General features: G+C 41.7%; 1 protein-coding gene across 6 annotated transcripts in view; it reads left to right on the top strand.

The window, feature by feature from the left end:
* The first annotated feature begins 19,404 nt into the window (after positions 1-19,404).
* Positions 19,405-26,093, top strand: part of IRGM (immunity related GTPase M) — a 54,206-nt gene continuing 47,517 nt past the window's right edge. For 2 of the 6 annotated variants that reach the window (XR_010156806.1, XR_001717390.3), the window contains exons 1-2: positions 19,408-20,105; positions 20,598-21,546. Coding sequence is in view for 3 of the 6 variants with exons in the window: in NM_001160207.2 (NP_001153679.1) it covers positions 21,016-21,561 (546 nt within the window). In the remaining 3 variants the exon portion in view is untranslated. 6 annotated transcript variants of the gene reach the window in all.

Raw genomic sequence — 26,093 nt, forward strand, 5'->3', positions numbered from 1 at the left:
TATGTAGAATCTAAAAAAGTTGATCTCGTGGAAGAAGAGAGCAGAATGGTGGTTTCCTGGGACTCAGTAGTGGGGTGAGAGTTGGGGAGATGTTGGTCAAAGGCTATAAAATTTCAGCTGGGTAAGAAGAATAAGTTCAAGATATCTGTTGTACAACATCATGACTATAGTTAATACCAATGCATTTTTTTCCTTGAAAATTCCTAACAGTAGATTTTGTGGTCTTACCACATACAAAAATGATAAATATGTGAGGTAATATGTATGTTGATTACATTACCATTCCACAGTGTATACATATCTAAAAACATGTTGTACAAAATAAATATATACAATTTTACTTGTCTATGTAAATAAATTAAATAAAGAAAAAATAAAATGTATATAATAAAAGAAAATAAGAAGAAAGAACAAACCTGAGAAGACCCTCAACTTTCACCTCTGGCTAACAGCTGGGTCAGTGCAAGCTCTAAGAGAAGGCTAAGGCAGAATTATAAACAGCCTGTTAAGCATTGAAGGAGTGTTCCAGAACTATGCTAATCTGCAATGATTGAGAGAGTTTTGTTTTGTTTTGTTTTGTTTTTTTGCTGTCTTTTATTTCTTCATTTATTTTTGGGAAGGGACTTGAAATGGTACACTAAAAAAATAAACTAAAGTCGTTTATCAGTTCTAGGAGCATTTGGGCAGAGTCTTCAGGGTTTTCTAGTATAGGATCATATTGTCAGAGAAGAGAGATAATTTGATTTCTCCCTTTTCTATGCCGTTTATTTTGTTTTCTCTTGCCTGATCGCTGTGATTAGACTTCCAGTACTATGCTGAATAGGAATGGCGAGAATGAGCATCTTTGTCTTGTTCCAGCTCTCAATGGGAATGCTTCCAGTTGCTGCTCATTCAGTATGACATTGGCTGTGGATTTGTCATAGGTGGCCTTATTATTTTGAGGTATGTTCCTTCAATGCAGTTTGTTGTGGGTTTTTAATCATAAAGGAATGTTGGATTTTATCAAAAGCTTTTTCCTTATAGACTTTAGTAAAATTTCAAGATACAAAATCGATGTACAAAAATTAGTAGCAATTTGATACACTAGTAATATTCAAGCTGAGAGCCAAATCAAGAATGCAATCCTATTTACAACAGCCACAAAAATTAAAATGCCTAGGAATACATCTAACCAAGAGGTGAAAGATCTTTACAAGGAGAACTACAAAACACTGCTAGAAGAAATAATAGATTACACAAACAAATGGAGAAATATTCCATGCTCACAGATTAGCAGAATCAGTATTGTTATAATTGCCAGACTCCCCAAGGCAATCTACAGATTCAGTGCTATTCTTATCAAACTACCAATGTCACTTTTCACACAATTAGAAAAAACTATTCTAAAATTCATGTGGAACCAAAAAGGAGCCCAGTCAGCCAAAGCCATCCCTAGCAAAAAGAGCACAGTCAGAGGCATCACATTACCTGTCTTCAAACCACACTATAAGGCTATAGTAACAAAAACAGCATAGTACTGATACAAAAACAGACACATAGACCAATGCAATAGAATAGAGGACCCAGAAATAAAGCCATATACCTACTGCTATCTGATCTTCGACAAAGTTGACAAAAACAAGCAATGAGAAAAGGACTCCCTGTTCAATAAATGGTGTTGGGATAGCTGGCTAGCCACACACAAAGGAATAAAACTAGACCCCTAGCCAGGCACGGTGGCTCACGCCTGTAATCCCAGCACTTTGGAAGGCTGAGGCGGGCAGATCACGAGGTCAGGAGATTGAGACCATCCTGGCTAACACGGTGAAATCCCGTCTCTACTAAAAATACAAAAATTAGCTGGGTGTGGTGGCAGGCACCTGTAGTCCCAGCTACTCGGGAGGCTGAGGCAGGAGAATGGCATGAACCCAGGAGGTGGAGCTTGCAGTGAGCTGAGATCACACCCACTGCACTCCAGCCTGGGCGACAAGGCAAGACTCTGTCTCAAAACAAAACAAAACAAAAAAACACTAGATCCCTACATTTCACCATATAAAAAAATTAGCTCAAGAAGGATTAAAGATATAAATACAAGACTTCAAACTATAAGAATCCTAAAAGAAAACCTAGGAAACACCATTCTGGACAATTGGCTTTGGGAAAGAATTTATGACTAAGTCCTCAAAAACAATTGCAGCAAAAACAAAAATTGACAAGTGAGACCTATTTAAACTAAAGAGTTTCTGCACAGCAAAGGAAACTATCAATAGTGTAATGAGAAAACATACAGAGTGGGAGAAAATGTTCACAAACAATCCATCTGACAAAGGTCTAATATTCAGAACCTGTAGGAAACATAAACAAACCAACAAGCAAAAACCAAACAACCCTATTAAAAAGTGGGCGAAGTCATGAACAGACACTTCTCAAAAGAAGACATCTAAGTGGCCAACAAGCATATGGAAAAATGCTCAACATTACTAAGCATTAGAGAAATGCACATCAAAACCACAATGAGATACCATCTCACATCAGTCAGAATGGCTATTATTAAAAAGTCAAAAAATAACAGATGCTGGTGAGGCTGCAGAGAAAAGAGAATGTTTACACACTGTTGGTGGGAATGTAAATTATCCCAGCCACTGTGGAAAGCAGGTTGGAGACTTCTCAAAGAACTTAAAATAGAATTACCTTTCGATCCAGTAATCCCATTACTGGGTATATAGCTAAAAGAAAATAAATTATTCTATTGAAAAGACATATGCACTCATATGTTCATCCCAGTACTATTCACAATAGCAAAGACACGGAATCAACCTAGATGTCCATCAACAATGGACGGGATAAAGAAAATGTGGTACATATATATCATGGAATACTATGCAGCCATAAAAAATGAATCACATCCTTTGCAGCCACGTGGATGTTACTGGAGGCCATTATTCTATGCAAATTAATGCAGGAACAGGAAACCAAATACTGCATGTTCTCACTTATAAGTGGGAGTTAAAAAAATGAGTATTTGTGAACATAAAGATGGCAACAGTAGACACTGAAGAAAGGGCGGAGGAAGGGAGGGGTCCAAGTATTAACAAATGATTGGGTACTATGCTCACAACCTGGGTGATGGGATCAATTGTACCCCAAACTTCAGCATCACACAATATACCCAGGTAAGAAACCTGCACATGTACCCCCTGAATCTAAAATAAAAGATGAAATAATTTTAAAAATTTAAAATGGACTAAACATAAAAAGAAGGTAGTAATGGAGGAAATGAGAGGGGCAAAGTATAATATAGAAAGAAAAAGTAAAATGGCAAAAATAAGTTCTTCCTTACCAATGATTACTAAATGTAAGTGAATTTAACTCCCCAGTCAAAAAGCAGAGACTCCTATAGAGTCATTTCAGATCTAAAGATACACATAGGCTGAGAGTGAAAGAATGGAAAAATATATTTCATACAAATAATAATGAAAAGAGATCAAGGCAGAAATTTCCCCAATAATAGTTGGATAATTCAATATTCCACTTTCAATAATGGATAAAGCATTCATACAGGAGATCAGTAAGGACCCAGAGACATTGAGCAACACTAAAAACTAAATAGACCTAACAATATAGAACAATACACTCAACCAGAGCAGATTATATATATATTTTCTCAAGAGCACACAGCATATTCTCCAGGATGTTAGGCCACAAAATAGGTCTCAGTGAATTTAAAAATGTTGAAATCACGCAAAGCATCTTTTCTGACTACAAAAAAAAAAAAAAAAACTAAACAAAACTACAAATCAATAAGAGAAGAGGAACTGGAAGATTTACAAATCTGTGGAATTCAACAGCACACTATTACACATCCAGTAGGTCAAAGGAGAAATCACAATGGAAATTATAAAATACTTAGAGATGAGTGAGAATAAAAGTACAACATACCAAAACTAATGTGATGTAGGGAAAGGAGTGCTCAAAGGGAAGTTTACAGGTGTGGACACCTACATTAAAAAGAGGAAAAATCTCAAATTAACATAACTTTACACCTTGAAGAACTAGGGGAAAAGGGCAAATGAAACTCAAAGCTAGTGGAAGGAAACAATAAAGATGAGAGTAGAGTTCAATGAAATTGAGATAGATAAACAATAGAGAGAATCAATAAAAACATCAGTTGATTCTTTGAAAAGATTAACAAAATTGACAAACCTTTAGTTAGACCAGCAGAGAAAACACAAATAACTAAATCCAGAAATGAAAGTGAGGACATTACTTACCAACCTTACAGAAATAAAAAAGATTATCAGAGAGAATAATGAAAAATTATTCACCAGAAAATTAAATAACCAAAGGCAATGGACAAATTACTACATACGCAAATGACCAAAACTGACTTAAGTAGAAAAATTGAACAAACCTATAAATGCTAAATGAATTGAATAAATAATCATGAAACTCTCTGTACAGGGTGACATCAGCAAGACTTTTCCAGCTGCTGCTTGAGGGTCTGACACCAGGGAGTTCTAATTTCTGGAGGGATCCAAAAAACAGGAGTAGGAATTTGCATTTTTTATTCTCTATGCCCTTTCGGGGCACCTCCCTTTATCTGCTTGGCTGGGAAACCATGGTTTTTCCCTTGCTGAGGAGACCCACTCGTAAGGCAAAGGGCTGTATGGGCCTCTTATCATGAACACATAAATGAACAAATTGTGTGTGTATGTGTGTATGTTGTGCATGTGTTTGAACAATTATTAAATTCAGCACACAGTGTCTGCCCTGAACCAGCACATTACACCAGGGAGTAGATACTCCAGGGACTCCCAAAACACCCACACTTTGGAAGCAGAATGGTCCAAAGTTGTAACCAAAGTTGATCATCCCGTGTGGGATGATCAACACTATGTTTGAAATGCTTGTTTTTTGGTGCTGTAAAGAAATAGCACTTGAACATAAATTTAATTTTCTCAGCAAGGCCATTTTTATACTTTCTGCAGAAAGGGTACACTCGCCAGCAGTTTTGCCACAAGAGTACACTGAACAAAGGAGACAGGGTCATTTATAACTTGATGCGTCCACCTTACTGCTGTGTCTGGTTTCTATTGGCTGGAACAGGACTTCACATTCTGTATTTGTCTTGATTGGCTAGGAACTTAGAACTTTTTAAAAGGGGCAAAGGCAGAGGAGAACAAAGGAAGGAGGCAGTAACTTGTGGAATGCTGAGAAAGGTAAAAACACCTTCAAATAAGGAAGAGGAACAGGCAATGACCTAATGCTTGCTTGGACCAGTATAAGCATGCCAGGGCAAATATTTAGGCTAAATTGTGGGAGCTAAGAACATAAAGTACATTGATTTCTTTGTTACGGCTAACAGATATTTAAGGATGTTAGCACAGGTCTTTGAATAAATTTTCCTTCTAAGAGAAGTTACTATTTATTCCTAATTAGATGAGGAGGAAAGTCTTTGAAGAGGAACCTCTACTTTACTTTTCACAATTCCTTCTCTTTTTATTTCATAATTCCTCTTCAAACTTGTTTAATATGTTTTGACTTAATTGCTTTATTTGTCTTTCTAAGAGAAGTAATTTTTCTGAATAGGGTGGAGGAGAGTTAGGAGTTAACTCTGTAAGAGTGGCAGAGACAAATTTTTGTATAAAACTTTGAAAGCAGGGAATAATAGCCTACAAGAATAAGCACACTAATAACAAAAGCGAACAAGGTGAGAATTGAAGTTAAAATTTATTTTTATCCACTTAACCAATACTTTATTATTTTATTATTATTATTATTTTTATTTTGTTCTTTATTTATTTATTTTTTTGAGACGGGGTCTTGCTCTGTCACCCAGGCTGGAGTGCAGTGGCACAATCTTGGCTCACTGCAAGCTCCACCTCCCAGGTTCACGCCATTCTCCTGCCTCAGCCTCCCGAGTAGCTGGGACTACAGGTGCCCACTACCACGCCAGCTAATTTTTTTGCATTTTTAGTGGAGGCGGGGTTTCACCGTGTTAGCCAGGATGGTCTTGATCTCCTGACCTCGTGATCCACCCACCTCAGCCTCCCAAAGTGCTGGGATTACAGGCGTAAGCCACCGCTCTTGGCTGTTATAATATTTTAGAAAAAGGATTATTTATTTTTGAATTTTTGGCAAGTTTATTGGATAGGGCTGTTAATCCTTGTAGCGCTTTTGTTATAGTTCCATCAGGGCAGTATTATTAGGAACAAAGGTACAATATTGAGTTTTAATTATGACACAAACATCTCCTTTTTCTGCTAATATTATATTTAAAGCTAGTTTATTTTTCTAGGCCATCTGGCTTAGCTTAGATATCTCTTTGATGTTTAGCAATCTCTTTGATGACGTCCTCAGTGTAATGTATGAATTGTTGCTGATTGTAGTATAGTTTATTTAGTCTACTTTTTTTTAATTTAAAGTTACTTACCAGAAATACGTGGATTCAAATTTTGCAGCTGTTTGATTTTGTGCTTTAAACTTATTTGGCACTTCTCAAAGGACCTTAATAGCATTTATGTAAAACTGAGGATTAGATTCATAAGGAGTTTCTCTTGGCCTGTGGTGCTTTGTTTTTACTTTTTTAGATTGATGAAATGCCAGGGTGAAGGGGATAGCCAATTGGATTAGAGCACAAGTACTGCTCCAATTATTTGGCAGAGTGTCCAGTAAAGGTGCTTCACAGTACCACCATACATTTGCTTGGGGATGGCTAAGCATGGAGTGATGGGCAAGCTCTTGGAAAGGCTCAAGCTCCTTGCATCTTTGTGTGCTTCCAAAGAACACCAAATTTTCCTCTTGCCATGAGAGGCATAAAGTAAACTTGGCATTTAGAGGTGGAAGCTGGATTGCCTTCAGGGGCTTCCCAGCAGAGTGTTGAATTTCAGGAAATAGCAGAGAGAGCTTGGCATGATGGATTATCCTAAGCAATGGGATTCTGAAAAAGAGCCACCATACAGTCCATATCTGGTCAATGAGGAGACCATCTGACTGGAAAGAGGATAATCTGGGCCTCTGGCCTACCGTGCATAGAAGTTTAATAATCGCTTTTATTTAAAGTGTGAACGGAATATTTAATCCACTCCAGCTACGCATTTGCATCTTGATATTTTGTCTTGATGGCTAAGTTCTGTCTGTCTTAGATCTCTTATTTTTACAATAGACACTCTAGTTTTATTAGATGTAGGAGCGACCAGTGTGGGATCTAGAACTGAGGCTACTGAAGAAGGGGAAGATGGGGGTAATAATGCACGTTTTGTAGAGTTAGTTAAGGTGGAGGTAGTGACAGAGAGAAGGACAGGGTTACATTGATAAGGCTAGCAGTTAGAAGGGGTAGTCTTTTTAGTGAAATAGATGAAGGGTTTTAGATCTGCACAAACCTTTTTCGTGGAAGTCTAACTTTGCTCCTGAGTAGTTTAAAGGACGTAGTCCTATTTACTACAAGGTTACCAGGCTGTAGGAGCAGAAAATCAGTGTCTTGGCTGCAGGTGATCACAACGATGAGTGCTAGGGGTAACTGTGTCAATTAGAGGGCCAGGATATAAATATTTGTGTGAAAAGGCTAACTGTCGTTGATCTTTTACATTTCCACAAGGTATGATAGAGCAAGCATTAAAGGCAATGGTCTGAGGCAGACTTAGTTACATTAATAACAAAGGAGCTAGTAACAGAATAAGGAAAGAAAAGGAAGCAATATAGAAGGTATATGAAAATTAAGCTTTCTTTAACTTAGTAGGGCTTGATCTTAGTACAGTAACCTAAGATGTTTTCTTGACTCGAGTATGGTGGGTCCATTCTTTCTTGGCTGTGCGGATGGCAGTCTCAGTGGTTAACAGCATAAAATAGGGTCCTTCCTAGGCTGGCGTGAATTTTTTTTCTATCTTTTGATGAGGATGTGATTTTTAGGCTGGTGCTGGTGCACTGGAAATTCTAGGGGTGGCACCTGTGCTAAAAGACTTTTAGTTCTGAGGGAAGGGAAAGTGGAAGATAAATTAAGCATATCATTTCTGTTGCATATCTTGGGGCTTGAGGCCTCATGGTGATGCCTCCCACTCCATTCCTGCTCAGCGCCACCCAGGGGACGTGGCAGCCTTGATCCCTCTTAAGGTCTTGGCCATCTTGTGGCCTTCACCGCCCCTGCGCATTGTGGCCTTGGGGATGAGGGGCCTTGTGACTTACCTGGCCACCTTCAGGCCTTAAGAAAGCTAAACACCATTTTATATTTGACAATGCTTTTTGTATGATTTTATACGAGATAAGTTAAATTTTACCTTCATATTAATGTGCTATTAATGTTAAACTTAATTTTAATAAAATCTTGTAGACATTATTTATCCAATTTTAATGTCTGACTATAAGGTAAGATTTTTATAGACTCTTTTTAACCTTTTATAATTTTTGTTAAAGAGCAGGTTAGTGCTTTAAGAAAAATCTATTGTGCTTTTATTTTAATGTTCAGTTCACAGAAAAACTGGATGATACCTCTTTAACTTTAGCCAGTATGTTTACACACAGAATTTCCTTTACAATTAACACTTTAAAACTTGCTTAAACCTTTAAAACAAGTTTTTTAACCTTTTAATATAGGTAAAAATCCATATTCTTATGCCACCTTATAATCCTGTTATTAAAAGTATATTTTATTTTTCTTACATACTTTGTACATAAACTGTTTTTTAAATAGTTTTACATTCAGAAGGCCTAATTACTTTTAAATTATACAATATTTCTTGCATAAATTCCTTTTTATAACTTTCCCTATGACTTTCACAGACAATCTTCAACATGTCTTAACTTTCTGCCTTCCTTTTACACTATTTCTTTTCTTAGTTTCACCTTCTGGGTCTTTCTTTGATTTCTGTCTCTTCCAGTTTTTCTCTTACTCTTTTTTTCTATTTCTCTCTCTCTCATTTGCATTCTATTTTTCTTACTCTGTCTGTCATCCTCTGTTTCTTTTTTCCTTTCTGAGTTTTCCTGGTCTTGCAGCTGGTGGGGCTGGGCAAAGGCATGGGCCTCGCCCCCACGTATGCGCTGCCATCTATTTTTCCTGTTTTTATTTTTTTCTGATTTCATTTTTTACTTTTTTTTCCCCTTTCTTCCTACACTTAGTTTCTCAGGCTGGGTGGGATTTGCACGGCTGCAGTCCAGGCCCTGGGCCTTCACCGGCCTTGAGGCTTGGCAGATGCCTGCCGCAACGTGCAAGAATTGTACCTTTTCACCTCTTCTGCTGTCCTCCTGGCGCTGGTCCTCACCCTCTTTTTCACACAGAGCTGGGCTGGGGAGAGGGACTTAACTTTAGGTTAGTTAAGTTAAGGTGCCTGGCTGTTTGGCACCATGCTTGCTGTTTTTGCTCTCTTTCTCTCTGACTTCCTCTCCTAATTTCTTTTTCCTCTCTGCCGGTCTTTCCTTTGCCTCTGCCAGCCACCTATGCTGCTGTTTTCCTCCCTCTCCTTCCTCTTCCTCTAGGGGAGCCACTGGGGAGAGGAGCTTAGGCTTTTTCTTTCCTCGAGAAGAGGGGGAAGCGGAGTTTTGAAAAAAAAAAAAAAATATATATATATATATATTTTTACTACCAGAGGTTTGTGTGAGGTTCAACCCCCTCTCAATGGGGATTTCTCACCTCTTTTTGAGGTTCAAGCCCCCCTCAATGGGGATTTCTCACCTCTTTTTGAGGTTTAACTTCTTCAATGGGGATTTCTCACCTCTTTTTTGACCTCCAAGACATCCTGACTAAGGAATACTTCACTGCCCCCTGTCGCTTTCTTTCCTTAGTCCTGCCTAAGGAATGCTTTATTGCCCCTGCAGTTTCTCCCTCCTTGGTATGTCCTAACCAAGGAATACTTTACCGCCCTGCAGCTTTTTTTTTAGTCTTGACTACCAAGGAAATAGTTTACTGGCTCTCCTGGTGTTTCTTTCCTTGGTCTGTGCACACAGTTTCCTGGTTCAGGTGATATATGAAGATCTTTTACTCCAGGTCACTGGCCAGTGTTTTTTTTTTTTTGCGTTGCTGAGAGTCCAGGTTTATTTGTCACAGTGGGTGGGTCTCGAGTCCTTATCCCTGAGGCCACTGCAATGAGGCAGAGGAGCATGCTCCTTCATGAGAGAGGACTGGAGACCATCCCCAGAGGAGAATGTATCCCCGTACCAGCCACCAAATTGTTTGAAATGCTTGTTCTTCGGTGCCATAAAGAAATAGCACTTGAACATAAATTTAATTTTCTCGGCAAGGCCATTTTTATACTTTCTGCAGAAAGTACACACTTGCCAGCAGTTTTGCCACAGGAGTACACCGAACAAAGAAGACAAGGTCATTTATAACTTGATGTGCCCACCTTACTACTGTGTCTACTTTCTATTGGTTGGAACAGGGCTTCACATTCTGTATTTGTCTTGATTGGCTAGCAATCTAGAACATTTTTAAAAGAGGAAAAGGCAGAGGAGAACAAAAGAAGGAGAAAGTAACTTGTGGAATGCTGAGAAAGGTAAAAACACCTTCAAATAACAAAGAACAGGCTGTGACCTAATGCTTGCTTGGACCAGTATAAACATGCCAGGGCAAATATTTAGGCTAAATTGTAGGAGCTAAGAACATAAAGTACATTGATTTCTTTATTATGTCTAGCAGATATTTAAGAACGTTAGCACAGGTCTTTGAATAAATTTTGCTTCTAAGAGAAGTTACTATTTATTCCTAATTAGATGGGGTAGAAAGTCTTTGAAGAGGAACTTCTACTTTACTTTTCCCAACTGTATGAACCGGTTACAGAAAAGAGAAATGTTCTTTAGAGAAAGTGACAATCCTTATGGAGAAAGTGGAAAAATCCTGAAATTTACTGCCACACATGCATACTTTCAGAAATTTGCATAATTGTAGAACTCTTCTTCCCATTTGATCACCCCACCCCATCTTTTTATTCTTTATTTACTATTATTTCAGAGGGATTCAGGAAAACAAGAGAGATAAATGCATGAATTCCACTCTACACTGTGCTATGGAGCCAAATTAAGTCCACCTAGTTGGTGAATTTAAATGGTTTAAAACAACAGTAAAGGGGAGGAGATGGGCTGTAGAAGAAACTGCGTCGGTATCATGAAGTGATTGATAGAAATAGTAGATTACCATTCCAGAGACTGAAGATAAATTTCATGAACATTTCTAATGGATGACTTGGGTCTGGACCTAACAGAATCATTGGAGTCCTTCCTAGAGATGACAGCAATCTTTGTTTCCTACAATTCTTGGTTCTTCCAAGATCCAGCAATAGGGTGTTGATGGTTTAAGACATAAAGACAATATAATTCTTACTTTCATCTCATTTAATCTTAGAGGCATTTGGCCAAGCTATTTTAGTTTAGGTTCTACAAAAGCAATGCCCCAAAAACAAGGACTTGGCTACAGATAGATTATCCTGTGGGTGATCCTGCCTTATTTAACTGGGGCTCAATCCAACACGCATATGCCCCCAAATTGTCCAACTGGGACAATGTGGGCAGCTTGGACCTGGCTCCCAACCCACATTGGTAAAGGTGCCCCCCAAATATTTCCTCCTCTCTACTTCTAGGCTGAACATGCACACTGGGCAAATGGGCTCTCTTGGATCTGAAGACTGCTCTACAGCAGAAAAGCAGACAGACATGTTGGGAGGACACCTAATTCAAGTTAATAGAGTTGGCTGGCCAGTTTACAGACTCTCTCTCTTTCCCTCCCTTGTCAACTTAAGAACTTGGGCAACTGATTCAAAATTCTTGCAAAGGCAGATTTGGGTAACTAGGGTCTATTGCCAGGATCTATTGATAACAGAGTACATCCTCACTGAGCATCCTCCTCTGGGTGCCAGCAAGCTTCTGGTGTCAATGGTGGGGAGGTCATTATGTGCTCAGGTCCACATCTCTGATGGATAAATATATTGAATATTACCCATGGATACCCAGCTAAAGTCAGCAGCATGCAGAGATGAAGAGTTCAAAAGAGGCAACGACTGAGAAGAGCTAGGATGAAAGAGAACCAGCCTACAACAGATGGGAAGTAACCCTTGTTCCTGGTCATTCCGTCCTCCGTGTCCCTTCTATCAGGGACCTAGATACACAGCAGGCATGCCCCTGTACCCCTGCCCACTACCCAGTCTCTACGTGAGTTGGATAAGGAGTACTTTATTCTATAGTCTTGGATGAACATCAGCTAGAACAATGGAATAATAATGAGACTTTAAATAACTAAATTCTTCAGGATTTCTTGAATGCCTACACATACATTATCTACTTCAACTTCATAAAGCCTGAATGAAATGAAAATAACTTTAAGATAATGAATCTCAGACACAATGGAGGAAAAGCTCTAGACACTGGCTGAGGAGGACCTAGGACCTCAGCCCATTTGCAGGACACTTTCCTCTTCTATCAGACACCCATGCTCCCCTCCATCTGCAGCCTCCCACACCCAGGGACTAACCATCAGAAAAACACCTAGTATCTCTTCCCTCACTTGCAAATTCCTCACTAAATGCATCTCTTCTTGCCACCTTTTACTTAACTGGCTGCACTTGACTCAGCCCCCTCTGCTCCTACTGTCTTTCCAAGAAAGTCACATCTGATGGGTGTACATTTTTGGGGTTTTGGAAACTGTTGACTGTTGCCACAACAAGGAGGTAAGATGCGCTGGCAAAATCCTTTGGCACCTGCCTTGCTGTGGCTGAGTGGGGCTGGGCTGTGATGGCAAGAGATAGAGGGGCCCTCGTTACGGGTGAAATCTGCATGGGGCTCTTTGCATACTAGGGCACCAGAAGTTTTCTTAGTGTGGCACCCACAGCCCTGAGGGGTATCACTGATGATTAACATCCAAAGAACCTGAGGCCCAAAGCAGAGATAGTAGCTCCAAATCTCTCATTAGATGGAAGACTGAGATTCCCATCTGATTTTTTTTCAAACCAGCCAGAGTATTTGGAACAGAAATGCCTAACTTGCCTGTTAAAAAGTAAGAGAGTGTTGATATTTAAGCTCTGGCTGGAATTTAAGACTCTGGCTTTTTCTTGAAGGCTCCATATATGGAAAAGAAAAGTGAAATCAGATTATGCTTTTTCCTCTTCCCAACAAAGCCAGTATTTCCAAGAGTGAAAGGCTGTCTGTCCAGTACTCAGGCTGCCCGGTGTGGATGGCTCAGTGAGAGAGGGGAGGGTGAGAAGCCATTGGGGCCAAAACTAGGGCTCTCAGTGACTGAGAGGAGTGGACAAGTCTTCAGTCAGCAGAGTTGGATTTGGGATGACAGACCAGGATTTCTGGGGTCAGTGCAAAGGCCAGTGAGAGCCTCCTCCTTCCCTTCTCTGCTCAGCCCCTGGGGTCTTCTTCCTCCACAATCAGTACTGGTGAATCTGAACTCTGTTCTCTGCCTATGCTCCACTGAGGGAGACCAGGCCTTTGGGTCCTGGGGGCAGAGTGAGATAGAATTAAGGAATCTGCTCTGGAATCACTGAAAGCGACTTGATGTCTTCACATCACTGCCCCCTGCATCACAGCTCCAAAAGGGACACATTATAGTCCCCAAGAATTGGCTGGAATACTACACAGGTTTGTTAATTCTCTGGCCATGCTCAGGGAATATCCTGTCTCCCAGTCACGCTCAGGTAATCAGAAGTCCAGACATTCTAATAAACAAGCCCTAGACCCTTGTTGAACTTAAATCTCCCTCGCCCCAGCTCAGTCCCACCTTGGAGTGAGAAATCAGCAGTAGGGACAAGAAAAGAGTCAGCTTCTGATCTTTTCTTTCCCCTACCTCCTCTGCTTTGAGTGTCTGATGTTTGGGACCCTTACAAGGTGTCTGTGTGGGAGTGGGGAGGGTGGTGAAGGGTAGAGAGGTGGGGAGAGGAGAGGCAGTGGTGAAAGTCAGGACAAGTCTCACTTGTGATATGGTTGCAATCTGGCTTTAATGGCCTCTGGGGGGTGGTGAATGTTACTGACTATCCTCTAGTATGAGGGACCATGAGGGACCCTCTCTAATATTCCTTTTGGGATCTTTGAGATAGGCAAAGCCCTAATCCGCAGATTTCCTCTCACCTCCTCGGTCTCTGCAACAGGTGGGCCCAGTATCTTTCAACTGAGGTCCTGTTGACTGTGTTCTGCACACTGGGCTCTTCCCTCTAGCCCTTACTGTTGGCCTTTGGTGAAGGCACATCCACATGCCCTTTCTGCCTCCTCAATCTGACAGTTGTCCTGTTCTGACCTGGGCAAGGAGTTAAGGGGGCAAAGTCAATCTCACAATCTCATAGCTGCATAAGTGGTTTTGCAACTTCTTAGTTCTGTAAATCTCCAGAAAGCAGACAGACTATCATCTTACTAGCCTCATAGCCACCTTGTGCTGGGGCATCTCTTCACTTACTTTAAACACCCTGGGGGCTTATGGTCCCCATTTAAAACAAGGAAATGAGATTCTCTGAGAGGTGAAGCAGATAACCAAGGTCACTGCTAGTATAAACATGCATGTGCAAGTGTCTTTTTCATATAATCACTTCTTTTCCTCTGGGTAGACACCCAGTAGTGGGATTGCTGGGTCAAATGGCAGATCTACTTTTAGTTCTTTGAGGAATCTCCATACTGTTTTGCATAATGGTTGTACTAGTTGACATTCCCACCAGCAGTATAAAAGTGTTCCTTTTCACCACCTGCATGCCAACATCTGTCATTTTTTAATTTTTAAATTATGGCCATTCTTACAGGAGTAAGGTGGTATCTCATTGTGTTTTTAATTTGCATTTCCCTGATTACTAGGGATGTTGAGCATGTTTTTTCATATGTTTGTTGACCATTTGTCTATCTTCTTTTGAGAACTGTCTATTCATGTCCTCTGCCCCACTTTTTGATGGGATTATTTGTTTTTTTCTTGCTGATTTGTATGAGTTCCTTGCAGATTCTGGATATTGGTCCTTTGTCAGATGCATAGTTTGCAAAGATTTTCCCCCACTCTGTGGATTGTCTGTTTACTCTGCTGATTATTTCTTTTGCTGTGCAGAAGCTTTTTAGTTTAATTAGGTCCCATTTATTTATTTTTGTTTTTGTTGCATTTGCTTTGGGATCTTAGTCATGAATTCTTTGCCTATGTCAATGTCTAGAAGAATTTTTCCAATGTTATCTTCTAGAATTTTTATGGTTTCAAGTTAGATTCAGTCTTTGATCCATCTTGAGTTTATTTTATTATTATTATTCTTTTTGAGACGGAGTCTCGCTCTGTCACCAGGCAGGAGTGCAGTGGCGCGATCTCGGCTCACTGCAACATTTGCCTCCCAGATTCAAGCAATTCTCCTGTCTCAGCCTCCTGAGTAGCTGGGACTACAGGCGCGCACCACCATGCCCAGCTAATTTTTTGTATTTTTAGTAGACACAGGGTTTCACCATGTTGGCCAGGATGGTCTCAATCTCTTGGGCTCATGACCCGCCCGCCTCAGCCTCCCAAAGTGCTGCGATTACAGGCATGAGCCACCGCACCTGGCCGAGTTTATTTTTGTATAAGATGAGAGCTGAGGATCCAGTTTCATTATTCTACATGAATTATCACATTGATTTTTCCTGCAGCCTTTTCTGATAATGACCAAACAGAGGAAAAGCCTGGGATTTGATCCACATTGTTTTCTGGGCACATGGAGTTCTCTGATGCACCAGCCTCCACATCTGTGCTAAGACCAGGTCTTACTTTGCTATAAGTACCTTTGTTTGGGGATCAAGATAATTGGCATGGAATTAACTATATATAACCTCACATGGGAAATCTATTAATCTGTGTTCTTCATTTTGCATGTTTTACTCATGAAATTAATTCATTGGATTATGACCAGCATTAAAAAACAAACAGATGAAAAACATTCATAGAATGGAATAGGAGTTATAGGGTGTATTTAAGGCCAATTGTTCTGTAATACCTCACATTCACCTGTGTGCAGGTATTTGTGTGCATGTGTACTTGGTTCCTATATGCTCACTTAGTAAATTTAGGAATATGCTCCTTCTAGGATCTGGTTCTTTTTTTTTTTTTTGTATGGCTGCCACTCTGTAATTGAACCTGGTTCCACGACTCCCTTTAGAAGGGCCTCCTCCTCCTCTTCCAAAAGGACTCCTCTGCCCCTGTCTGGAGGAAGGTATCTGGCAATATATCTGGGCAAGATATTCAAAGAACCGAGCTTGGAGCAATTGTAACCCAGGCTGAATTCTGATGACCTCTTCTAAACTTCCAGGTCAGTGCTCCTGGAGGCTCACCCACACAAACACATAGGCACACTAACAACACCTGGAGGACACACCTACCTCATGCAGAGGAAACCATACCCTCACTGGCCTGGCAGTGACACAGGGGCCTGGGCAGGCATAGCACAGAAGAGTCCTGGTGTAACTGAGATAAAGTATCTCAATTGTACAAATAATTATTTTCGGCTCGGTTGTCTCTAGCGTGCAGCTGGTGAGCCTTCACCATGGGCCCAGGAGAAGCGGATCATATGAACAAAGCCTGGGGATGGGACAGTTGAGCTGGGGCTGCAGGGGCTAAGGCTGTTTCCCATGGGGCTCAGCACTGGTGGACAGGTAAGCAGACAGGTTTGAAGATGCTGGCTCAGTTCACAGACATGGTCACAGAAAAAGCCTGGAAAACTATAGGGTTTTCTGCTGACCTCCCACACTCACCATGGACAGTCAGTACCCTGCACTGGCCCGTGTCGTACCCAAGCAGAGTGTGCTTGAAAATCGGATGTATATTAGTAGACCCCGTGCTCAGTGGGTACAGTTTAGAAAGGGAAGTTAACTTATCTGTCAATTAGTAAGTTAACAACACACAAAGTGTACTGTGTTTTATTAATCAAACAAAAATATGTTAAACACCTGCTGGGCACAAGGGGTACAATGGTAAAGAGTCTAATGGAAAGGTTTAATGGTTAATGCCAAGACCTGTGTATGTATTAATATGATGCCAATCATTTAATACCTGATGAAGCAACAGTTTCTGGGACTACTTGGGTTAGAAAATGGCCCCGCCACAGGCCCAAGCCCATCCCCCACCCTGCATGTGCTCCTGCTCCACTCCCTTGTGCATCTATCCAGTATAATGTTGTGGGGAAGGGGAGTGCTCGATTCCTCACCTTAACCAGCCTGCCAGCTATCCATGCAGAGACATGCAGGCAAAACTCTGAACGCCAGACCTCCCCACTCCATTCTCCTGCTAGGCTGCTGAGGGACTCCATTCGAACCTGGTAACTACCCTGCCTCCTTCCCTCCAGATTCCATAGGTTACCTCTTCCTCTTTGCAGACTAACTAAAAGCAACCATATCTAAGTAGCATTTGATGAGAAGAAACTAGTTATTTATGTAAACCAAAATAATTAATGCTACAACGGAGAAACTTTATATAGCAGCCACAGATGAAGCCTGGCATGAGAAAGTCAATGATCAGTTGCTGCTCTCGCCATATGGTGGGTTATAAAATCTTCCCAAGACAAGTGAGGCACCGAGAAATTGAAGACTCATATACATTCCAGAGAACAGCGCCTCTCTCATCCATCTCCTCCATTAGGGCCTTTCTTCATATTTCATAGATAGACAGCTGGAGCCAGTTCTCTGCTTCCTGGGCCCTCTAAAAGGGCCAAAGACTTGGACAAATCCATTGTCCTGGGCACTCAGGAGGCAAGATTCTGTGTGTGCATGAGTGTACGAACATGTGTCATGTGAGAGAGTGTGTGGGCACTGGGCACACGAAGCATGAGTGAGGGTAGGTGAGTGAACATGTGTCAGCCTACATGAGTGTATATATGTGTGCACAGTGTGTGAGCATGTGTGCATCAAACATAAGTTTGTGTGAACGTGGCACCACGAGTGAATTTGTGTGTTTGTGTGTGGGGTAAGTGAACATGTTGCAGCCTGAGTGAGCAAGTGTAGTGTGTGCAACAGGGATGAATGTGTGTATGTATTCATGTTTACACATGTCAGCTTAAGTATGTTAGGGTGTGTGAACGTGTGTCAGTGTGAGTATGTGTGGGCCTGTGCACAGAATGCAAGTAAGTGTATGTGTGCATGCTGAGGGTGAGTGAGAGTGTGTGTGTGTTGGGGGGTAAGTAAACATGGCTGGGCATGGGTGAGTGTGCACACCAGGTGTGAGTGGCTGTGTGCAGTGTTGTGTGTGTTCACAATGAGTGTGTGAAACAGACCTGCCAGGCCATGCTAGTGAGAGGTGACAGCGTGCTGGCAGCCCTCGCAGCCCTCGCTGGCTCTCGGAGCCTCCTCAGCCTTGGCGCCCACTCTGGCGGTGCTTGAGGAGCCCTTCAGCCCGCCACTGCACTGTGGGAGCCCCTTTCTGGGCTGGCCAAGGCTGGAGCTGGCTCCCTCAGCTTGTGGAGAGGTGTGGAGGGAGAGGCACGGGCAGCAACTGGGGCTGCGGGCATTGCTTGTGGGCCAGCGCAAGTTCCGGGTGGGCGTGGGCTCAGCGGGCCCGCACTCAGAGCAGCCGTCCGGCCCCAACGGCCCCTGGCAGTGAGGGGCTTAGCACCTGGTCCAGCAGCTGCTGTGCTGGATTTCTCCCCAGCCTTAGCTGCCTCCCTGCAGGGCAGGGCTTGGGACCTGCAGCCCGCCATGCCTGAGCCTCTCTCCCCTGCCCCACTCCGTGGGCTCCTGCACAGCCCGAGCCTCCCCTATGAGCGCCACTCCCTGCTCCAAGGTGCCCAGTCCAATCCACTGCCCAAGGGCTGAAGAGTGCAGGCGCATGGCCAGGGACTGCCAGGCAGCTTCACCTGTGGCCCGGTGCAGGATCCACTGGGTGAAGCCAGCTGGGCTCCTGAGTCTGGTGGGGGCTTGGACAACGTTTATGTCTAGCTAAGGGATTGTAAATACACCAATCAGCACTCTGTATCTAGCTCAAGGTTTGTAAACACACCAATCAGCACCCTGTGTCTAGCTCAGGGTTTGCGAACGCACCAATCGACACTCTATATCTAGCTAATCTAGTGGGGACATGGAGAACTTTTGTGTCTAGCTCAGGAATTATAAATGCACCAATCAGCACCCTGTGTCTAGCTCAGGGTTTGTGGATGCACCAATCAGCACTCTGAGCCTAGCTAATCTGGTGGGGACTTGGAGAATCTTTATGTCTAGCTAAGGGATTGTGAATGCACCAATTGGCACTCTATATCTAGCTCAAGGTTTGTAAACACACCAATCAGCACCCTGTGTCTAGCTCAAGGTTTGCGAATGCACCAATCTATACTCTGTATCTAGCTAATCTAGTGGGGACGTGGAGAACTTTTGTGTCTAGCTCAGGGATTGTAAACGCACCAATCAGCACCCTGTCAAAACGGACCAATCAGCTCTCTGTAAAACAGACCAATCGGCTCTCTGTAAAATGGACCAATCAGCAGGATGTGGGTGGGCCAGATAAGAGAATAAAAGCAGACTGCCCGAGCCAGCAGTAGTAACCTGCTTGGGTCCCCTTCCACGGTGTGGAAGCTTTGTTCTTTTGCACTTTGCAATAAATCTTAGGCTGCTCATTCTTTGGGTCCACACTGCCTTTATGAGCTGTAACACTCACGGCGAAAGTCTGCAGCATCACTCCTGAAGCCAGTGAAACAACGAACCCACCGGGAGAAACGAACAACTCCAGACTCGCCACCTCAAGAGCTGTAACACTCACCTCGAAGGTCTGCAGCTTCACTCCCGAGCCAGTGAAACCACGAACCCACCGGAAGGAAGAAACTCTGAACACATCCAAACGTCAGAAGGAACAAACTCCAGACACGCAGCCTTTAAGAACTGTAACACTCACTGCGAGGGTCCGTGGCTTCCTTCTTGAAGTCAGTGAGAGGAAGAACCCACCAATTCCGGTAGGAGTAGGGAATCACATCACCTTCTTTTAATCAGTCTCAAATACCTGGCCCCTTGTGGAACCTGCAAGAGCCAGGTTTGGCGAATGCAATGATAAGCAATTGTCTAATCACTGCCTTGAAAAAGAGCAGAGCATTTGAGTATGCTGTCTCCTCCTCTCCCTCACTTCAGTTGGGCCCAACATGACAGTCTTAATGGAAGCGCGGGCGTCAAAGGCTGGTGGCTTACTTCATGTATATTGCAGCATTTCGGTACTTCTCTGCACGTGTGCTCCCCCGACTGATGAGGTAAGTGTTAAACAGGGATGATCACAGCTTCAAGTAAGCAATGGGAATTGGATGTTTTATGTCCTCTGGCGCCATCTTCAGCAGAGAAATATATAGGTCATTTTTACTTGTCTGGTCTTGGTCTTGAAATATGTACTGAAACTTGTGAAGGAGCAGACCTATATTAGGATAGAGTAAAAGAGGGAAAGACAAAAACCTCTTGGGCTTTTCAGGAGACTTGGTTCATTCTCTGCTTTTCAAGCCGTCTCATGGCCACATGCCTGCTTTGGAGGCTGACTGTTGGAGGCACAACCGGCCTCAGGGCGTTCCTCAGGGACCTTACCTTTCTTGCTCCCTGAAGAAATGTGCACATTGCTTGAATAAAAACAACCAAAGAACACTCAATCAAGATCGTCTTTGCTGCAGTCTTCGTTGAGGGCTGGGGATGCTAAAAGTCAGATGATTCCTGTGTACCCTGTCCATCCTAACTCACCTGCTCTTCTACTTCTGCAGCTTACTCCAGTGCCCACAGATACGACAGAGTTCCCGAGTGCCCCTCACACTCTATTAGCTGCATCCTTAACCTCTTTTTGCCGCACCATAAGCATTGGGGTTTTTTTGTTTGTTTTGAGATGGAGTCTTGGTCTGTTGCCAGGCTGGGGTGCAATGGCGTGATCTCAGCTCACTGCAATATCTGCCTCCAGGGTTCAAGCGATTCCCCTGCCTCAGCCTCTTGTATTAGCTGGGACTACAGACACACACCACCACGCCCAGCTAATTTTTTTGTATTTTAGTAGAGACGGTTTCACGATGTTGGCCAGGATGGTCTTGATCTCCTGACCTCGTGATCTGCTCGCCTCGGCCTTCCAAAGTGCTGGGATTACAGGCATGAGCCACGGCGCCTGGCCGGCATTGGGGTATTTTCTTGAAGATGGAAGCCATGAATGTTGAGAAAGCCTCAGCAGATGGGAACTTGCCAGAGGTGATCTCTAACATCAAGGAGACTCTGAAGATAGTGTCCAGGACACCGGTTAACATCACTACGGCAGGGCACTCTGGCAATGGGATGTCTACCTTCATCAGTGCCCTTCGAAACACAGGACATGAGGGTAAGGCCTCACCTCCTACTGGGCTGGTAAAAGCTACCCAAAGATGTGCCTCCTATTTCTCTTCCCACTTTTCAAATGTGGTGTTGTGGGACCTGCCTGGCACAGGGTCTGCCACCAAAACCCTGGAGAACTACCTGATGGAAATGCAGTTCAACCGGTATGACTTCATCATGGTTGCATCTGCACAATTCAGCATGAATCATGTGATGCTTGCCAAAACCGCTGAGGACATGGGAAAGAAGTTCTACATTGTCTGGACCAAGCTGGACCTGGACCTCAGCACAGGTGCCCTCCCAGAAGTGCAGCTACTGCAGATCAGAGAAAATGTCCTGGAAAATCTCCAGAAGGAGCGGGTATGTGAATTCTAATTCCTGTCTTCATTAAACGTTTTCCATCTCCTCCTATTGATTCCTTTTCTCCTTTATTTCACTGGACTCATTGAAACACACCTGGTGCAGAAGGGTATCTTACAATTTTAGGGGGCATGTAGAGTGTGGTTGTGTTGTTCTTTGAGATCTTTTGAGTGTTGGGGCCAAGATTCCCAGGCAAGGCTGCTTGCTTCGAAGGTCCTTTCCCTTCACGGAACTCTCCACCAGGTGCTAAAAATGATCAGTGTCTTAAAATGGATGCAAGATTATATCATCAGGGTCCTAGCACTCTCAAACTGAGTCATTTGAGAAGACTTTAATAATGAGGGTATTTTCAAAGGTGTGGACAGGGTGCAGGGAGACCACCAAGACAAAATGTTAACCCCACGGTATAACCTCAAGGCAAGTAACGGTCGGGAGGAGCCCTCTCCAGGTTTGAACAGGCAAGTAGAGAGGCAGGTTGCTTGAATCTCAAGATGGAGTTTATCAGTAATAATAAAGACTTCTGGGCTTAAAAACACACAACTGAAATCTACAACAAAACCTCTAAAACAGAAAAAATAGTAACCATGTTAAAGGGTTCTAAGTTCTTGTTTTATCCAGAGCATGAGTAAAGATGTTGATTAAGTTTAAACTATGGTTTGTAAGTAATGCCTAATATCTTATGGTTTATAAGGAATGCTTAATATCTTTAACGAAGGAATATAAACTGTGCATATAACTTGCAAGTGACAAGAAAAACAATAGTGTAACAAAAATACACTCAATCCAAAGGAAGGCATCAGAAAAAATATAGCACAAAATAAAATGTTACATATAAACTGAAAATATCAATAATTATATTCAGTGTCATTGGACTAAATGTTTTAGTTAAAAGTAAAATGATCATCAGGCTGGATTTTAAAATCCTAACCATATATATGGGTGTAATTTTTCTTTTTCTCTGTCTCTTTTTTTTTTTTTTTTTTTTTTTGAGATGGGGTCTTGCTCTGTCGCCAGGCTGGAGTGCAGTGGTGCAACCTCAGCTCACTGCAACTTCCGCCTCCCGGGTTCAAGCGATTCTCTTGCCTCAGCCTCCCAAGTAGCTGAGACAACAGGTGCACACCACCACGCCCAGCTAATTTTTGTATTTTTAGTAGAGACAGGGTTTCACCATGTTGGCCAGGATGGTCTGGATTTCTTGACCTTGTGATCCGCCCGCCTTGGCCTTCCAAAGTGCTGGGATTACAGGCATGAGCCACCGCACCTGGCCACCACATATATTTTATAAGTGACATGCTAGATAAGGATACAGAAACTATGCAAGAAAACCTACCCCTCAAGTCCCAAGTAAAATAAAGCAATTGTAAGCCAAATATATAGTAAATAATGTTTCAGAGAGATGCCTGTATAGATGGTAAAAGCATTCATTAAAAAACCAAAAATACACCCAGTAGCCAGGCTGGTTTTAAACTCTAGCTTTTGGAGGGGAACAAGAGAGTTTTCTGTGCTGCTGAAGGGTCCTATTTCTTTTCCTTTCTTTCATTCATTTTTTAAAAAGTGTCTGCTTTATTGAGATGCTAGTCACATACGTAATTTAAAAAAATCTGTATGGCAGTAAAAGATGTGTGCTTATAATTTAAACAGTACATAATTATGCACTATTATGTAAGTTCTATTTCCTAATAATAAGAAATTGTTAAAAATTTCTTCAAAGGAGGTCTTCATATACTGATATAGAACAATTACCAACATGTTAAAGAAAAAATAGGTTGTTAGACATTATTTAAGAAATGCTTCCATGTCTGTAAAATAGAGAAATAGCTTGTGCATACTTGCTCATGTATACATACAATAGTTCTGCAAGGATATTATGGTCATTTCTAAGGGGTAAGGGGTGAATAAATATGGAGTGAGAAGACATATTATTATGTACCCCCCTTTTTTGAGACAGGGTCTTGCTATCTTGCCTAGGCTGGAGTGCAGTGGTGCCATTATTTAATAGCTTACTTGAGCCTCGAACTCATGGTATCTTCCTGCCTCAGTCTCCTGAGTAGCTAGGACCACAAGCACATACTTATTATGCCTGGCGGATTTTTAAATTTTTTTGTAGAGACAAGGTCTCGCTATGTTGCCAGACTGGTCTTGATTATTCTGGTTTCCACCCCCTGTAGTCAGAGTGAGCCATGAGTTTTCCCTGCCTGGCTGTGCCTGATGTCAGCTCCCAGGCCCAGGAGGACTGCGAGGCAAAGACGGATGAAGGATTCTTGTACAGAGATATCTGAGTATTACTCAGCTGGCACACATTAGCTTTCTATTTTAATGAGCATTTTCAAATTTGAAAAACAAAATTCATCTCTACTTTTAACTGAAATGTGTTTGGAAATGTTAGTTTTGGTTTCAGTGAAGCCATGCAGGTAAGAAAAACCATCTTACTTGGACTGGAAAAGAAGGATAGGTCAAATTTCAGGGCAAGAATTGACATGATAGTTGGGCAGGAACAAAGAGATAAAGGGAAGCCTGTGCTTTTGGTTGTACTCCCTACATATGGCCCTGGAACAGCAACCTGGTGATCTGATTACCATAAGCAGCACCCTCCTACCGTTGGTCTTGAAGGGAAGATGGAGCAGGTGCAGAGTCAGATGATGGCAGAGAATGTGGTAGCGTGTTGCATGCACTCCATTTTCCTCCCCCTTATCTGTCGTAGACATGATTGGTATGGCTGGTAAAGAATCATAGACCCAAGTGCATCAAATGTTCACAATTTAGCATAAATAAGAGCATCAGCGGGACCTCATCAGGGCAGGGATTCTTTTGATCATCCATGGTCCCCTAATGCACGACGGCAGGCCAGGTGTAGAGCAAACATTCAATTTTATAACAGACAAAATTTTTGTATATGATTGAATTTTTTGTTTTATTCCTTTGAGAAGATGATATATAAAACTCAAATTTGGAGATTTGAATATAAAGGGCCATTGAATCATTTGTATATTTCTGAATCTTGCTTGATTCAATCCCTTGCCACTCCCAGCACTGCACTTCATCCGTGTCTTCACAAAAGGGAAAGAACTAGCAACAGCTTCATTACTCTTCCCTCCTTGTAACCACTGATGGTATTTACAAGCAGGAAGATTACCCAAGAAGTTCTCATCTAACAATGTTTTTAGTAGGCTTTTTGCATTGCTTATTGTAGATGAATCTGGAATTTGTGAAGTACAGGGCACAACTTGGAGAGCTAAAGTTAGTCATGTAGGTTTCCTACCTGTGCAACTAATGGAATGTAAAAAGCTCTAAACTTAAATGGCCTCCTAGGGCTAACATGTATGGCATGTACATGATACATACAGTAACATTAATCTTCTACTCAGGCACAAAGTACATTCCAGTGCAAAAATATATATTTTTGGAAGTACATCTGATCTTTTGGGCCTTTTCAAAGATGGATATTGCTGTTTCTCTGCTTGCTTTTTGCTCATGTTCTTCATCAATTTGGTATTAAGTAAGCTGTATAATTTTCATAAATCTGCTTTGACAGTTTGACCTCCGTGGTAGCGTAATGACTAAATCAGAACTGTGCCATTCAATCAGCTTTTGGTGTACTTCTGACATTACTATAAATTCTTAGACTCAGCTTCTCATTATTATCTTATATTCTTATGTTTTAAAAACCTTAGTTCTTAAAGGTTTCTTATTCTTATCTTTTCCTGCTACATTTGATTCCTTAGAGCAATCATTTGTTCTGATTAAACTATTAACGGAATTATTTTTTCTACCTAAGTTGCACAGGGGATGGACATTATTTCCATCTGGCTCACCTTATTCAAAATACTAAAACTATAATCAAAGCCCATTTTAGATAATCATCTCTTAATTGAGCTGTTTGTCCACTTCTTATTTCATGAAATTAGGAAATTGTTCACACATTCTCATTAAGAGCAGTGATGCCAGTGATGCAGTGTGGTATAAGGATGAAAGCTGGTACCCAGAGCATGGGATAAGCTAGAGAGAACTCTAAGGACATAATTTAAAGCCATATTCTGCAGAGAATGAAAAAGGCCAAGTCTCCATTGAGGCTTCAGTTCTGGAAACTAATCTCAACAAGAATGTACCCTTTTTCATTCTCAACTCTAGGAACAAGCAGAAGAATCAAACAACTATTTCTATTTCGGGTTAGTTTGTCTATAATAATATCTCATTTCCTGGAGAAGTGTTTTAAGAGTGCATATTGTTGAATTTCTAATAGAAGAGAAAATAATATTGAGTTTCTTTACTGTATTTTTAGGCAACATTCTCAAATGAATTATGGTAATCTTTGCTCATATCTTTTGTTATTTTATTTTTTCTGCTATCTTTGGGTTTAGATCATTATTATTCTAGTGCCTTAAAACATAAAGTTGTATTGTTGAACTGAAATCTTTTATCCTTTTAAAATGTAAGTATTTAAAGCTATAATTTTCCCTCTTCGTACTGCTTTTACAGCGTCTCATTAGTTTTTGCAAATTGTGTTTTCATTTGTCCTAAGGTTTTTTCTCATTTTTCTTATTTAACCC

Source organism: Pan troglodytes, chromosome 4 (genome assembly GCF_028858775.2).
Source record: "Pan troglodytes isolate AG18354 chromosome 4, NHGRI_mPanTro3-v2.0_pri, whole genome shotgun sequence".
Taxonomy (NCBI): Eukaryota; Metazoa; Chordata; class Mammalia; order Primates; family Hominidae; genus Pan; species Pan troglodytes.